Source organism: Hylobates moloch, unplaced genomic scaffold (genome assembly GCF_009828535.3).
Source record: "Hylobates moloch isolate HMO894 unplaced genomic scaffold, HMol_V3 SCAFFOLD_28, whole genome shotgun sequence".
Taxonomy (NCBI): Eukaryota; Metazoa; Chordata; class Mammalia; order Primates; family Hylobatidae; genus Hylobates; species Hylobates moloch.
Window position 1 is genome coordinate 3,463,653 of NW_026652303.1, and position 16,056 is coordinate 3,479,708.

At 44.9% G+C, this 16,056-nt stretch overlaps 1 protein-coding gene across 1 annotated transcript in view; it reads right to left on the minus strand.

Moving 5' to 3' along the window:
• LOC116463180 (protein phosphatase 1 regulatory subunit 14C) overlaps positions 1 to 15,647 on the minus strand; it is a 104,850-nt gene extending 89,203 nt beyond the window's left edge. The window contains exon 1 of the mRNA XM_032146174.2: positions 15,193 to 15,647. Coding sequence (XP_032002065.1) covers positions 15,193 to 15,498 — 306 coding nt within the window. The 5' untranslated portion in view covers positions 15,499 to 15,647. The remainder of the gene's footprint in view (positions 1 to 15,192) is intronic.
• Between the last annotated feature and the right edge of the window lie 409 nt (positions 15,648 to 16,056).

The following is a 16,056-nucleotide window of genomic DNA, read 5'->3' on the forward strand; positions in this document are numbered from 1 at the left end:
AAGTGCTATGTGTTCTATCCAAAGTGCTATGTGTTCTATCCAAAGTGTTATGGCTGCTTCCTCTGAAAATATAAAGAATCTAATATGAACAAATTTACTGGCTTTTTTTTTCCTTATTTATAATTTTTTAAAAATTTAAAGCTCATCTTCCTCAAAAAGAGAAGATGGAAAAAACACCAATCGAGCTATTCCAAACATTGTAAAGCCCTGTGGCAGGAGAGGGCTTGTGCCCCTTTCTTACCCATGACAATAAAACAGTGGGATACTCATGCCCACCCCTTCTAAAAAACAACTTTGAAGTTATTCTCTTATAGGAGAAATACATGTGCATTGCACAAAACAGATAAACAAAATAAATTACCCATAATGATACTAAAAAGCACTACTGATAGTTATCATGTATCATCCAAATCTCTTTCTTAGGTGCATATAAAAGATATCCTATGAAAAAAGAGTTTTACCTAGAATGCATGTTATCTATTATCACTTAACTCAAGAGCTCCCATCGCAGAAACGTAATTCTCTTGAAGCAACCCAACAAGATTTTCCATTCTGGAGTGTTGATTAGATCCTGGAGTGTTGATTAGATTCTAGAGTGTTGATTAGATTATTCTATAGTCATAAAACCTGGTGTGTGACCAAATTTGCAATCAAGGTAGAAACTCCACCAAAATTATTCCATAATAAAAAAAAAATCTCATAAGCCTCTGCCCTCCATTGGGTCAAAGAACAACCTTTAATTTGAATACGTAGATTAACAAGGCAGAATTAGTTATAGCAAAAGCATAGTAGATGTTGCTAATAATACTTTCATAAATATTCTGAGCTTTGGGGGAATGGTTTTTCATATTATTAATCCTCAAAATTTCTCTGAAAGGATTAGATCATTTAAAAGTGGAAATTACAGTTAGCCAAGGATGATGACTGAAATCACTCTTAATAAAGGTAGTCAGTGGGCAGCCTGCTCATCCTTCTAGACAGACCAAGCCAGCTCCACCGCCCCAAGAAGATGGGAGGGTCTATCTTAGAAGGCAATGTCTCTGCTATGGTTTGAGTGTCCCCATCAAAACGCACGTCGGAACCTTAATTCCCAGTGCAGCAATGTTGGGAAGTGGAAACTTTAAGAGGTGGAACTCAATGGGAAGAGCTTGGGTCACAGAGACTCCGCCCTCTGGGCCTAGGTGTCGTGGTGCAGTTCTCACTACAGTGAGTGAGTTCTTGCTCTTGTGAGACTGGATTCATTCTGGAGGTGACAGATTAGTTCCCTCCAAGGCAGGGTCTGTTTTGACCCTTCACCTGTGTCCACTTCCCCTTTGACCTTCCATCATGTTATGACATGGCATTAGATTCTCCCTAGAAGCCCAGAAGCCAAACGGATGCAGTGCCATGCTTCTGGGACGCCCCAGCCTCCAGAATCATGAGCCAAACAAGCCTCTTTCTTGATAAATCACTCAGTCTCAGGTATTCTGCTACAGAAACACAAAATGGACTAAGACATCCTCTCAATCAGGGCATAAAGGATGTGAAAAGAACCTGTGAGTGTAACCAGTAGGCATCTCTGAAATGAGATAATGAGACAAACTGTTTCTCACCACAAGTAAGAAGCCATACTTAGGAGCTTTTCTGTTTGTTTTGATTTTGTAAAGTGGGGCTAGAGTTAGGAAGACATTCACAAGCATGGATTCCTGGAGCAGAAGGCTGAGGTCCACACCCACTCCACCCCTTCTGTGTAGACCACACTCTCTCACATCCTCGGAGTTGTGGTTGTAACAGCTGACATGAGAATTTCATTTTACTAAATATTTTATACATTTTCTGTATCTCATTCTTTGCCCTCCTTCAGAGTTTACGGTAAGGTGTCAGTAGTTAACTAAGTAAACTAATTTCTCATTTTCTTCTTCAGAGTGATGAGTTAACTCAACCTTGGGATCATTCACCATTGAATGCAGCCCATCACCTCTATGAACCCCCAAAAGCGTTCTTAATCTAAGTCTAACATGGGATGTTCCCAAGGTTTAATGCATGACTCGCAGCTAAATGCTTTGGAGTCTCTGGCTAGTTCAGGTGACAACCTTTCCATTTACCTAAGTACAGACAAGTTTTCATTATCTAAACATCTCTCCATGTAAACTGCTTCTGGTATAAGATTAGTAAATGCTGAACCATCTGGCATGATGAAGAAATGGAATATCTTAACATAACAAAAGGCACTTGTCTAACAGAGATAGTACGTGTTGTTTTTTAGTTTTAATATTTCTAGGGTGCTTTCATTATAGCAAGCATAATCATGTTTTAGCACCAAATCCATTACTCATTTTCTTTTGACTTGTCAGAGAGCTGCCACACCCCAACACAAACATAAGAAAAACCAGTTGACTAATTTGAATCGTTATGTAGAGTATTAGCTCATAAGAACCAAACAGAAAAGCTACCTCTGCCAATCTGAAAACTCAACACCTCACCTACCTGGCTTGAAACAGATTTAATTCCATTAATATTAGCAGAAATGAATGAAGTGGCTTTACCAATGTGTGCACTATTGACATACAAATATAAGAGAAAAATTCTAACAGATGATTGGCGGCAGCAGCTAAGGACTTGAGTAAAAACATCATTTAGCATAAGCAAACCAAGTTATTAATAGTTTTTTACATTGTATTTAGAAAAAGCATTACTTTACTTCTACCATATCAATGATAATATCTGCTGCTTTCAAATATGTAAGATAAAATATATACTCTGTATCCCTTGCCTTATTTAAAGTGAGTTTCTAACTTTTAACCTCAAAAGAGATCGAGCATGGAGTCAATTCCATCTAAATGGAGAGACCAAGAGCACAAGGACTCCATGACCAACTGCTCATGCAAACCTGGCAAAGAAAGAAAGAATTAGTTCACTCACTGGGGTGTCTACTTCAGAAGTAATGGATTTGAATTTTTCTTTTTCTTTTTTTTTTTTTTTTTTTTTTTTTTGAGACAGTCTCACTCTGTCGCCCAGGCTGGAGTGCAATGGTGCGATCTCAGCTCACTACAATCTCTGCCTCCCAGGTTCAAGCGATTCTCTTGCCTCAGCCTCCCTAGTAGCTGGGATTACGGGTGCCCTCCATCACGCCTGGCTAATTTTTATATTTTAAGTAGAGACGGGGTTTTACCATGTTGTTCAGGCTGGTCTCAAACTCCTGACCTCAAGTGATCCACCCGCCTCAGCCTCCCAAAGTGCTGGGATTACAGGCATGAGCCACCGCACCCAGCCAGGATTTGCATTTTTCTTAAGAGATGGCTGACTCCTGTAAATGGTTCACTTGAGAAATAACAGAATCCTGTAAACTGTTCAACTAAGATGAAGCATATTTGAAAATGTATCAAGTAAATCAAACAAAAAAGATTTGCTCAGTGTATTGGCCAAACATGCTAGAATACATGGAAGGTATCTGGGGGGAAATGGTGCAACTGATGTTCACAGTTTCCAGGAAGCAAGTCTTCCTCTTGTTACTGGCAGTTTAAACTTGAGCATGTTACTAAGACTCTTGGAGCCTCCCTGTTTTCTCATTTTAAATTGGAGTAGCTACTTATATCACAGAGTATTTATGTGGGTCAAATGGGATTATCTGATGGTGCTTTATGATTCTGTCATCATACCAAATAAACAAATATTATAAAGAATAAGTTCTGCTTTTCACTTCCTGCCAGAACTGTCCATAAAAAATCTTAAGTTTTTCTTATTATCCCATCCTATTAGTCCTAAAACTAACTATAAAGCGACATTCCAGGAATAAACTCCCCAACAGAAAGTAATTTGCTAGTATAGATTTAGTCATACTCTTTTTCAGGCTAATTTGTACATTTCACCTTGTTAAATTTTACTCCTGAAAGCTGCTGTGATTTTCCCTCTCAGATTCTCATTTCATATCTCAAAATGAACCTCCCTCACGTTAAAATAAATACCACCATTAGTTAATTATGAGGTGCCAAGATAAAGGACAAATAATAAGAACAGAAAAGCACCCCCCAAAGCCAGTATTATAGGTTATATGCCTAAAAATCTTAAGTCAAACACGCCAGTTCTTAAAGGTTAACCTAATTAAATGCAAAGAAAAAGCAGCTATGGTGGTTGTAAGTGTCTGTGCTGTCAGATTCCAAACTTAACTTGAAAGCCAATAGTTAAGGAGAGGTTTCAGAGGAGGAAAAGATGAATTTTAAAAAAAGTTATTAATCTAATCCTTACGTTCTAGTCCCTACCCAAACCACTCACACAAGACATCATGCCCAGTGCAGGATGGATAAGCTCCCACTTCAGTTACAGGAAATTAGCTCTGCAAATTCGATGGCCCTTTGGTGAACTAGTCTAATCCTTGTCTCAGGTTTGCCTTGAAGGGGAAGACACTTCTATTTCTCCTGCTTTCAATATCACCCTTTCTTTGATACATCTCACTTTCACCAGTGCAGCCCTGGCTTTAGCATAGAACATCTAAAGGTTAGAGCTAGAAAGCCCCAGACCTCCCTCATTTTTTTCAAATGAAGAAAGAAAACCTGAAAACAAACTCTGTTGGTGAAAATGACTTGCCAAGCTCATCTAGCTGGTCAGCGGTGGCCCAACTAGGATGGAGCTCACAGGCAAGGGCCATTCCCACTACCTCACACTGGGAACAGCCTACAGGAATTAATCTCATAGGTGCCAGCAAGGTTCCCACAGCCACAAAGCATACATCCTGCCCTGGCTTATTCATTCCTGAAGGCCAGCTCTTAAGAGATTACTTTCTCTTACTTAAGATCTGACTTCCTATTAAAATGAAAGATAAATTGTTTTTAGTCATTTCCAATATAATGTCAGTGAATTTATCATATCCTTTCCTGAACACAGACTTTGAGTAAAGAAATGTGCAGCCGCTATGTACTAAATAACTGTATTGAATATACTAACACAACTGTGAACAGGACAGAGTCCCTGCCCCAAAGAGCTTTCAATCATAGTCTCCTCCATTCTTCTGCCATAATGGGAAGTGTTCATTCCTTTACTTTTTCTACTTTTTCCCTTACACAGTTTAAAAGGGTGAAGCTTCTTATAACCCTGTTCCTGCCCTATGTTATCTGTTGAACAAATGAATGAATGAGTGAGTGAATGAATATTCCAGCCCTCCACAGCTCCTTCCACAGTTTTCCCCATGGATTCTTTCAAAATGAAGAAGCTGTTTCTTAATCATTTTATTCCTCAACCATAAAGTGATGATTTAGAGACCCACCCACGCTCTGGTCTTCTCTTTTTTCTAAGCTTTTACTCAGTGGAACAGATTTCCAAAATGCCCGTGCTGACTAAGAAAAACCTAGTGAGAATGTATTGGCCCCAACTTTTAAGCAGAGGCAGGAATCCAGGCTTTCATTCTTGTTCTATGAAGACTTGTGTGAGCCTGTTGCTCCAAGTCTTATCCACAGATGGGAAAGCACTTGCTACTTCCTTGCACAAGCATTTCTACTCACATAGAAATAAGCAATTCCTGTGCAAACAAAATTCTTGGACATGCTGAAGACTTAAATTTACAGAGAATGGCAGTAACTCATGATCCCTTTCTTTGAAGACTTTCATTACCCCATACGTCTATGCCTTATGCCACAACTTCCTTTTAGTTCAGAGGTTCAAAGGACTCCATAGTTATAATTTATAACCAGGAAAAAGAACCATAACTTGAAGTTGACAGTGAAAGAGCAGGTTTTCAATACAGGCAGAGCCAAATTATATTCGTGTGTTTCATTTTGGGAACACATTTCTGAAATGCACATCATGAAACCAGAAGATGCAGCCACTGTCACTCACTGACAGTCAAATAAATAGCACAGACCGAGTGGCTCAACAACAAGCATTTCTGTCTCCCAGTTCTAGAGGCTGGAGGTCTGAGATCAGGGTGCCAGCATCCTCCTGCTGGTCTACAGGTGGCCGTCTTCCATCTTCTTGCTGTGCTTTCACACTGCGCCCTTGCATGGCAGTGAGAGTGAGCTCTGACCCCTTCCTCCCCTTTTAAGGGCATTAATCACATCACAGAGCCTCCACCGTCATGACCTCATCTAACACTAATGACCTCCCCAAAGTCCTCCCTCCAAATACCATCACTCTGGGGACTGGGGTTTCAACCTATGAATCTGGGGGGACACAAACATTCAGTCCATAGCAGGGACACCCAAGTGCAGCCAGGTGTGTGAGAGTCACCAGGGCTGCAAAGGTACAAGATTCTGCCTTCAGGAGGCTGCAGTGAGGGTGGGAGACAGGATTACAGAAAGAGGGGCCCTGGAAAGGCCCCAGAGCCAACCTGACAGCAGGAGATGGATCAGAGAAGCTCCCAGGAAGGCACTGCCAAGTTCCAGGCTAAGAACAGGTGCGAGCTAGACAGCTAGGGGGTGGGGGCAGGGGAGGGGTTGGAGGTGATTATGGCAGAGGGGTTCCTGATGAGCTGCTTTAGGGACTCATCTGCTAGCTGAAGCAGCAGGGCTGGGGGTGGCCAGAGACAAGTCCAGAGACTGGGGCAAGGAAACCCCTGAGCCCTGGTCATGTGCTAAGGGGCTCCTGCTTTATCCTGAAGGCTGTGGGGAACAAGATCCTACCTGGATTTTAGAAAACACACCAGCTGCAGCACATGGAGGTGGCCCTGAAGCACCGTGGGGAGCTGGAGCAGGGACAGAGCGGGAGGCCCAACCCAGGAACCACAGACCCTGCCACCTGCCAGCCATGTGGCCTCTCACAGGGGCCTGCAGCTCAAGCTCTCTGTACTTCAGTTTCTTCACCTACCTTGCAGAGTTACTGCAAGGATTAAATTAGCACCCATGAAGGACAAGGTTTGCAATCAGCACTTCTTAAATGGAGCTATTGGGAGCAATGGGAGCATCATAGCTAAGTGACTTTGGAATCAGTGTGAACTTGGACAAGGACAAGCAACGACTTCTCGGATCTCAGCTGCTTCCTCCAAAAAATAAAGAAATGAAGATAATACCATCTCCTTCATAAAGTTGTTGGGAGGACTGATGGTAGGAGGTAAGATGCATAAATCTCCTGGCTGTCACCTGAGAGCTGGGTTAGTCCCAGAAGTAGTAGAAACAATAGCAGCAGTGGTGGAGGGTGCAGTAGCAGAAGGAGTGGTTGCCGTAATTTGAAAGAAACTGGACTACAGTGACCATTGCTATTATACAGGTGAGAAGTTACAAGGAGCTGGATTAAGGCAGTGACAGGGACCAGTGGGGACTGATATTCCAGAGCTGTAGGAGCATCTACAAGACTTTGTGACTCCTGGTTGTGATAGCAAGGAGGAGGCAAGAGATAAGCATGCCACGTAATCTTGGGCTGGGACAACTGTGGACAGCAGCACCTGCTGCCCGCTGAGGGAAGTGAGGAAGAGGAGCACGTTTCCTAAGGAAGATGAGAAACTCATTTCCGGACCAGTTGAATATGAGGTTTCTCTGGGGTATTAAGTGGCACTGTCCATTTCAAAGTTGTCTGAATACATCTGGCACTCAGAAAACAGATTAGGGCTAAAAATATGGAGTTACACGTTGTCCGCATATAGACAGCAATTAAAGCCACAGGAAGGGTCCTATCATCCAAAAAGAGCACGCAGGAGTAAAGGAAAAACAAACAAACAAACAAACAACAACAACAACAAAATACACACACACACACACACACAGAACAGAGAGCCAGGGCCTGAAGACAGAGAAATATCATCGTTGAAGAGCAGGCAAGAGAGGAAAAATCCAGAAAGGGAAGGAGAAAGACAGGGCGGCACATGGTGGGGGAATACGGGGCGGAGGAGGAGAAGCTATTTGTGTGGTAACGGGGGATGGTGGTGGTTTAAACAGAAGAGAAAGACTTCAACTTGTGTATATGCTGAAATGAATGGGTCAGAGAGGTTGAAAACTCAGCCAAGAAAGGGGTGTCATGAATGAAGTGCCTAGAAGGTGGCTGGTCTAGCTTGCAGAGGAGGAGACTGGGAGGGCAGAGAGCAGAAGAGATGCCTTGGAAAGACAGGCGAAGGCTTGAACTAGCCCAGTGCAGGAAACAAGAGCAAGAGCATGCACTACAAACTAAACCATGTGGCCAAAGCATGTGCCACATGGAAAATAAAATTCAGATTTGGTTCTTCTCTCCATCTAGAAAGAGACTTCTTGACAGAGAGCTGTGGGCTAGGCGAGGGAGGCCAGGGGCTGCCAGATTGTTTTAGGATGGGAGGAAAAGGACAAACAGAAGACAGCAAAAGCACACATGTACCCGCAGAGATGAGAACGGCAGGCAGAACTAGTGTAGCAGGGGCACGTTAGGAGCAAAGGAGAAGACAGTGGACGGGACTCAGGGAAGATCACATTTGCAAAAGAATTCTGTCAACCTAAACTTCAAAGTCAATTGGCTACCATTATCACCTTTCAGTTCCTGTTTGGAGCAAGTAAGTCAATGAAGAAAGGTGTATTTTCCAACAGCACTGACATAAAGCTGTAAGGATGCAAGAATGTGATATGACTATAGTAACAAAAACACAGATTGACTTTTTCCCTAGCCATGTCCATGATAAAGGAATACCACCAACTAATTCAGATACAAAAACATCAATGGCTTTTAAACATTTGCTGAACATTGATCCTTTTTCATTCATTCAAGCAAATGCTTATAGGTTGAAGAATTGTGTCCCGCTACGAACTTTTAAATGATGAAAATTAATACAGTTCCTTGCCTTCAAGTTGTTATGGTCTAACTTCCCTGCACATATGTAAAAATCCACCAAAACATAGAGAATGAGGAAGGCTCTAGAAACAGGAGGAATAGTTTAGATAATATTTGCCCATGTTCAAGTTCAAACATACACCAACACCCCTGATCCTAAAGTAACCATATACTCTTCTCCAAATTATTGCACCAAATAGATGTGAATACCTTGTTTTCTTCACCCCTTTCCTCTGTCTCCACATCACAGAGAATAACCAACAGTTGGCGGCAGCTTTTGGCTCCAATAACAACACTGACGTGCTATGTCCTAAGTACTATGCTTGGTGTCTCACCCATCAGTCCTCCTGACAGCCCTGCAAAGTCACCAGGATGATTTCCTTCAACATATAGAGAAAGTAGCCGGGTGCGGTGGCTCACGCCTGTAATCCCAACACTTTGGCAGGCTGAGGCTGATGGATCAATTTAAGCCCAGGAGTTCCAGACCAGCCTGGCCAACATAGTGAAACCTTGTGTCTACAAAAAAAAAAAAAAAAAAAAAAAAATAGGTTGGAGGATCACTTGAGCCTGGGAGGTCAAGGACGCAATGAGCCGTGATAGCCCCACTGCACTCTCTAGCCTGGGCAACAGGAGTAAGACTGTCTGAAACATATATATACACACACACACACACACATATATATATGGAGAAAGTGAGGCTCAGAGGGGTGAAGGAAATTGCCTAATCCCATAATCACATATACCCACTGAATGACAGAGCCACATGTGAATTCAGGTTCATCTCACTTCAAAGCACACGTTGTAACCACTGCTTCCACCCCACATTTCCCTAACCACTGTTCCAAAGGGAATGTGTTAAGCAGTTTTCTTTTCTTCCTTTGGCAATTTAGAATTCTTTTATCTACTGACTTTTCTTTTCTTTTTATTTGAGACAGGCTGCTGCCCAGGCTGGAGTACAGTGGTGTGATCTTGGCTCACTGCAGCCTTGACCTCCCCGGGCTCAGGTGACCCTCCCACCTCAGCCTCCTGAGGAGCTGGGACCACCGGCACATGCCACCATCTTTGGCTAATTTTTGTATTTTTTGTAGAGACGGAGTTTCATCATGTTCCTCAGGCTGGTCTCCAACTCCTGGCCTCAAGCGATCCGTCAGTGCTGGGATTACAGGCGTGAGCCACCATGTGCCTGGCTTTATCTACTGACTTTTACATGTGTAATTTATTCCTTAGTAGTTTACAGGTTGAGTTTATGGAGTTTTTTCGGTTTTGTTGTTGTTTAAAAGCCCACCCTCAAATACCTGAACAAATGGGGATTTACCAAACAATCCACATGAGGAGTTCTAAGCAGCAGTTTCTACCTTCCAGCTTGGGCACTAATAAAGTAGCAAAGCCGGCTGATGTGATACTGTACCTGGAAAAGTCTATGGAAATCCAGGACCCGCACGTAAAAGGAGAGGCCTCATCTGGGTACAAGAACTGACCTGCTAACAGTGGTGTCCCCCACATGCACTCACAGTCCATTTACAGGGTACAACAGCAGCATCTGGGAACAGGCAAACCATGGGGTTCACACAGGTGCCAGGCTCTGTCCTGTCTCAGGAGGCAGGACAGGGCATTCATTAAGGTGTGCCTGACTCCCTGGCCACAGCCTTGTTCTGTCACATCCCAGCTGAGAGTCCTGGGGCAACTTCTTAACTTCTCTGTGCCTGATTCCACCTCCACAAAATGGGGGTCTCAGAGTTGTTGCCAAGATTACATGAACCTTGCCTAGTACATGCTAAGTACTCCGCCAGCGTCTGCTAACTCTATTACACATGTTTAGGCTTCTCCGTTTCAGAAGCAGTATTTTTAAAATCGCAGGTCACAACTCATAAATGCATTATGAAACAAATTTAGAAAAATAAAATCATCATTTTTCAGAAAGTGAGGAATAAAACATTGTATTTAAACACTAATGACGTTAAGTTTCAGATTACTTTTATAATATTTTTCCTTAGCATTCAGTAAGATTAAGTGGTGCCCTATGACTCTCTGTTTCTCTGTATCCATGTGTCAGGCAGCAATCTGTATATCCAGATGTATCAGGCAGCAATCAACAGGGTATTTCTTTCTGTGTCACCACCATCTCTCAGTAGACAGTTTTTATAAAATGGGGGGGATAACGGGGAGTCAGGGAAGACTGAAAGGTATAAGTCAGGAACCATTTTATAAAAAGCAGACACTGGAAGCAAAGGGAAAGACCTACTAAGGTGACAGTCAGAACAACACAGCAAGTACCCGAGGTACACAAGTCTGTTTATGGCTAGGATGCTACGGGCATTGCAATCATCTGAGCTTAGCAACATGTTTTTATTTCCAAAGCAAATTGAATTGCAAAACTGGAAGTACAGATGTTATCTTGATGCTGGGCAAACTTGGAAATATTCATATGACTTATCCAGTAAGTCATCTTGCAGTACTTGTTAAAGTAGATATTATGCCAGATTTCAAATGCTCTTAAAAACCACCAGGGTTGGCTGGGCGCGGTGGTTCATGCCTGTAATCGCAGCACTTTGGGAGGGTGAGGCAGTCGGATCATGAGATCAGGAGTTCGAGACCAGCCTGGCCAACATAGTGAAACCCTGTCTCTACTAAAAATACAAAAATTAGCCGGGCATGGTGGCACGCGTCTGTAGCCCCAGCTACTCGGGAGGCAGAAGCAGGAGAATCGTTTGAACCCAGGAGGCGGAGGTTGCAGTGAGCTGAGATTGCGCCACTGCACTCCAGCCTAGGCGACAGAGAGAGACTTCATCTCAAAAAAACAAAAACAAAAACGAAAAAAACCCACCAGGGTTTGGAAGAGATTTAAAAAAAAAAAAAAAAAAGTCTTTAAACAGAAATCCTTAAATGTGGATGTAGATGTAGATTTAGTCTAACGGTCACATTATAATCAAATTCCTAGCTGAAAATTTACCTGTATAAGCCTTCCCAAGAGAAGATGAGATGGAAAAGAACTATAAGCACATAACAAATCATTTTGGAATCCAATAAAAGCACTTTTCTATGTATTCAAAAGGCTGTTTGACACGATATTTTACAATGCTGCCCTTAGATTGCGTAAGAGGGGACCACATCTCTGGGCCCCACTCCTGCCATAACCCGTCTTCCTGAAGACTTCCTAGGACAAAGTGGACCCATCTATCCAGAACCAGTGTCCCTCCATCTGGTTTTAGTCTGTGATCCAGGTCCCCAGAATTCCCTTCTCAAATCCCAAGTAGCTTCTAGGGCATGAACAAGCTCCTCCCAGATCTGTTCTGCCCAAGGGGGACATCACCACTGGTGTGTGCAGAGGCATCATGGTCAAGGAGTGGCAGGTGCATACCAAGACTGCGCGTGCGAGTGGACACAGTGTCCTTCACCAGGTGGGACTGTACCAAGGATGGGAAGCAAAAGGGAAGAAACCCGGGCCAGGGCAGAGTCTCCTAAATGCATTTCAGCTCATGACTCTGGGAAGTTACATTTTGAATTCAAAATGCAAACCTAGCCTTCCAGGTCATTATGAAGACGTAGCTGTCAAGATCAGTGGACAGAAGAAATTTTATACAAATGTTGTTAGTTTAATTCATAGGTTTTAAACATTTAGACAGATGCCTTGTAGACCTACATTTGTTCTCTTGCACGGTACAGACAGGTCTGGTGGTTATACAGTGGACTCAGATTCCAGACTGGGTTCATCCTCAACCCCAACCCACCCACCAGCTACATGAGCTTGAAGCAGCCTTTTAATCCTCTCTGAGTCTTCCTTGTTTATATTTAAACAATGATAAAAAGAACATCTTCTTTATACAGTTGTTATGAAGACTAAATGAATTAGCCCAAAGTAACTAGAAGAGCACCTAGTCACCTAGTAGGTAGGTAATACATTCCCCTATGACATTATTCTCATACAAAACTGATTAGTCACTGCACACTTCCAGAAAAAACCACAGACAGAAAGTGGTTCTGTGTATTTCTTCTTTCCTCTTCCTCTTTCTAAATACATTGCTTTATGCCACTCCAAGAGATCCTTTTCTATTCTGAAAAGGTCAAGTCATCTAACTCCTGACCTGCCTGGGTCAAGTTCTTCTGAAATTAAAGATGTGTTCATATTCTACCCCAACTCAGCAGATAACTCAAGCCTTTGGCAGGTTTGAGGTTTGAAGCCTAGGAAATTGGCTGTGTCACTTTCACGGGCTAAACATTTGAAAGAAATACCACTTTTAAGTATAAAAAGGACATTTCCTAATCTTCATATGCATGAGGTTCGGAGCTGTAAGCCAGGGTACGTCCTTCTAGATTCACAAACCAGAGGCTGAAATACTTGAAGCTATCAACAAAGAAAGGTTACTCAACAAGAGAACCCAATGCTAAAAATGGAGCACTATCAGCAGAGAAATAGATGCAAAGAGACAAGCCTTTATTTGGCTACTTATTTGCCCACGTTTCTTTATTATTAAATGGAGGTACACCACTAGCACAGTGATTACCAATTGCCAACAACCTTCTAATTATTTATATTCCTTCAGCCTACAATGACTGAACAAACAACTTGAAGAAAAATACTTGCCACATGTTAATAACATGGAGGTAGCATATAGAGCATCTTGTATTATTTCACCACAAAAACCTCCCTTTCAAATGTCTAGCTGTTTGCTATGGGTTGAAGATTTAAAACCCAAGAAGAAAAGTACAATACAAGGGAAAGATTCAAGCTCATGTTTACCCTTTAAAATATATACCTAACCTACATGTTTCACACAGGAAACAATCAAACCTCCATTTTTTCTAATTATTCTGAAGAATTTTTAAAATATATTGTTTATCAGCCTATTCAGTGGGTAGACCTCTTTCTAGTCTCCCAATCTACGCCTAATTAGTCTCCCACAAAAAGAACCATGCTGGGGCATTGTTAATTTCAACAATACTTTTTCTATTAATTCAAATCTTCTCCAAATCCCAAATGGAGAAATAAAAACAGTATGAAATAAATGAAAATTAACTGGATTCTACAGAGGCAGGACTGAGCACATCCATTCATCCAACAGTAATCCCATCTACATCAAATAATGTTGTTTCTTTACAGAGTTTTGCCAACTTCCTATAAAAATCTCATGAACACTTCTTATGTTTGCCAGTTTTTATTTATGCAATTAAATTGGCTTTTTGTAAGAGCTGGGCTGGAGAAACAACACATTTTTACAACCCCATTAGTCATACACTCAAGCTTCATTACATTATAATCATTCATCAGTAGTCTGTAATGAGTATGCTGTTTCCTTGTGCAATGAGAGTGTTTAAGAAAATGTGTCTTCACAACAGGCCATGAAATGTGTCAAATACAGAATACCCAACATTAGTGGTAAAGCCTGTGAGTTCATCTGGTTGTCATCTCTGTTGAAGAGCACAACAGTTGGATGAACACAAACCTAGCTTTAGCTTAGAAGCCACATTCTTAATTATTAACCCCTTCATGCTTCCACCCTTTCCAAACTCCACTCCCTTAAGAGGAGGTCACTTCGTTTAGAATTAATTACTGTTATTCAAGATGCTCATGAGAGATCATTTTGGCTTCAGTCGTTTTGCTGCAGTTTATTCTACATATTTCTCCCTACATCAAATGTATACACGTCCCTGAGACTTGTGTATGACCTTAGTCCCTGGACTGTGGGAAGTCACGATGTCGTGGAGGAGAGGGGAGCTGGGAGCCTGAAGCTGGCAGATTCCGGGATCCCGCAGGCCCCCCGCAGGGCTCCCGCCCTTCCACCGAGGCACCCGTCGAGGTTGCCCCAGATGCTCATTCTGCGCCCATCAATGGGAGTGACTGAGCTTAGAGAGGAAAAAACTATGGCTTCAACAAAGCACAACGTGTGCAGCTCTGATAATGCAGGAACGAATTATGGAGACACCGTCGGGGCTGGCTGGAAAGGGGAAAGCGTTCCATCTCAGGATTTTCACGAGGAATTTCAGGAGCCAAGGGGGCCTCTGAGATCCCCAGAACCTCTCCTTTCCACGAGGCAGCAGCTTCCTTCCTTCCCGGCTCGTTCTCCACAAAAATCAGGGCTGCCGGGATCCCAGCAGTGAGCGCTGCTCTCTTTGGCTGCTGTATCCCCAACCGCTGCTGAGGCGCAGCTAGAGTGAGCCCCTCCGAGCCCCGCTTTGCGCAGCTACAGCTGGAGCCCAGAGGCGCCCGGAGCTAGGAGAAAAGCACTGTGCTCCCCAGGACCCAACCCTCCCCCCACGGCCACCAAGGGGGCCCGCAGCTCCCCGGGCACCGGCAGCCGAACCCAGACAGGGGCGTCCCAACAGCTGAGCCCGACGCCAGAGGGCACCACGGGGGAGAGAAGGCGCCGCGCCTCGCTCCTGGCACTTGGTCCCCGGGAGTCAGGGACGTGCGCGCCCCGGAGCTGGAGCCCGGGAGAATTCCTGCGCGGGCACAGAGGAGCTAGACAGATCCCCGACCCTCCCAGCCCCGCGCCCAGGTACCTCGCAGCCGTAGAGCTGACCCAGCTGCTCCACGATCCACTCTTCCAGCACCAGCCGCTTCCGAAGCTCCTTACGATCGTATTTCACTGTCACTTTTCCCTGCTGGTGTCGCCGCTGCTGTTGCTGCTGAACCTGCCCTGCAGCGGCCGCCGTGGCCACGGGCGCGGAGTCCTCCCGGGAGGAGCCTGAGCCGCTGCTGGAGCCCGGGCTGCCACCGGCGCCACCCCGGGGGCTTTGGAAGAAAACCCGCGCGCCGCCGCCGCTGGCCCCGCCGGCCGCCTCGCTGCTGCCCGCCGCCACCGACATGTCCCCGCGCTCCCGAGCCTCAGTGCGGCCCGGAGGAGGGGCGGGCGGAGCGCGCCCGGCGCCGCTACCACCTCCGGCCCGGCAGCCGCATGCGAAGGGCTCCCCGGCACCTGCTCTGCGCCGCGCGCGCCCAGCCGCCCTGCTGCTCTGGGAGGGCGGGAGGAGCCGCGGCGGGAGGGAGGAGGGCGGGGAGGACGGCGGGGCGGGGACCGCAGCCTTAAAGACGCCGCCGAGGACCCTCTCGGTCCAGCCCCCGGAGGCGGGATCTGGCGCCTGCGGCGGAGAGGGCCCGGGGCGTGGGAGTCTCCGCGGGGCGGGAAATGTGTGCGCCTAGACACGGGAGGTCGCGGATGTGTAGACTCCGGGGGGACAGCGTGGGTGGGGTGCCAGGGGATGCTCCTGCGCGGGTGTCCGTGGCCTCTAGTCTCGGAGACAGGGACTCGCGATTCTCCCGCAGTCCCGGAGCGCAGGAAACGCGCCGCCGCTCGGGGCCTCCACCTGGCGCAGCCCTGGGCAGGACCCGCAGCGAAGGGGACACAGGAAAGGTCCGCGCCGCAG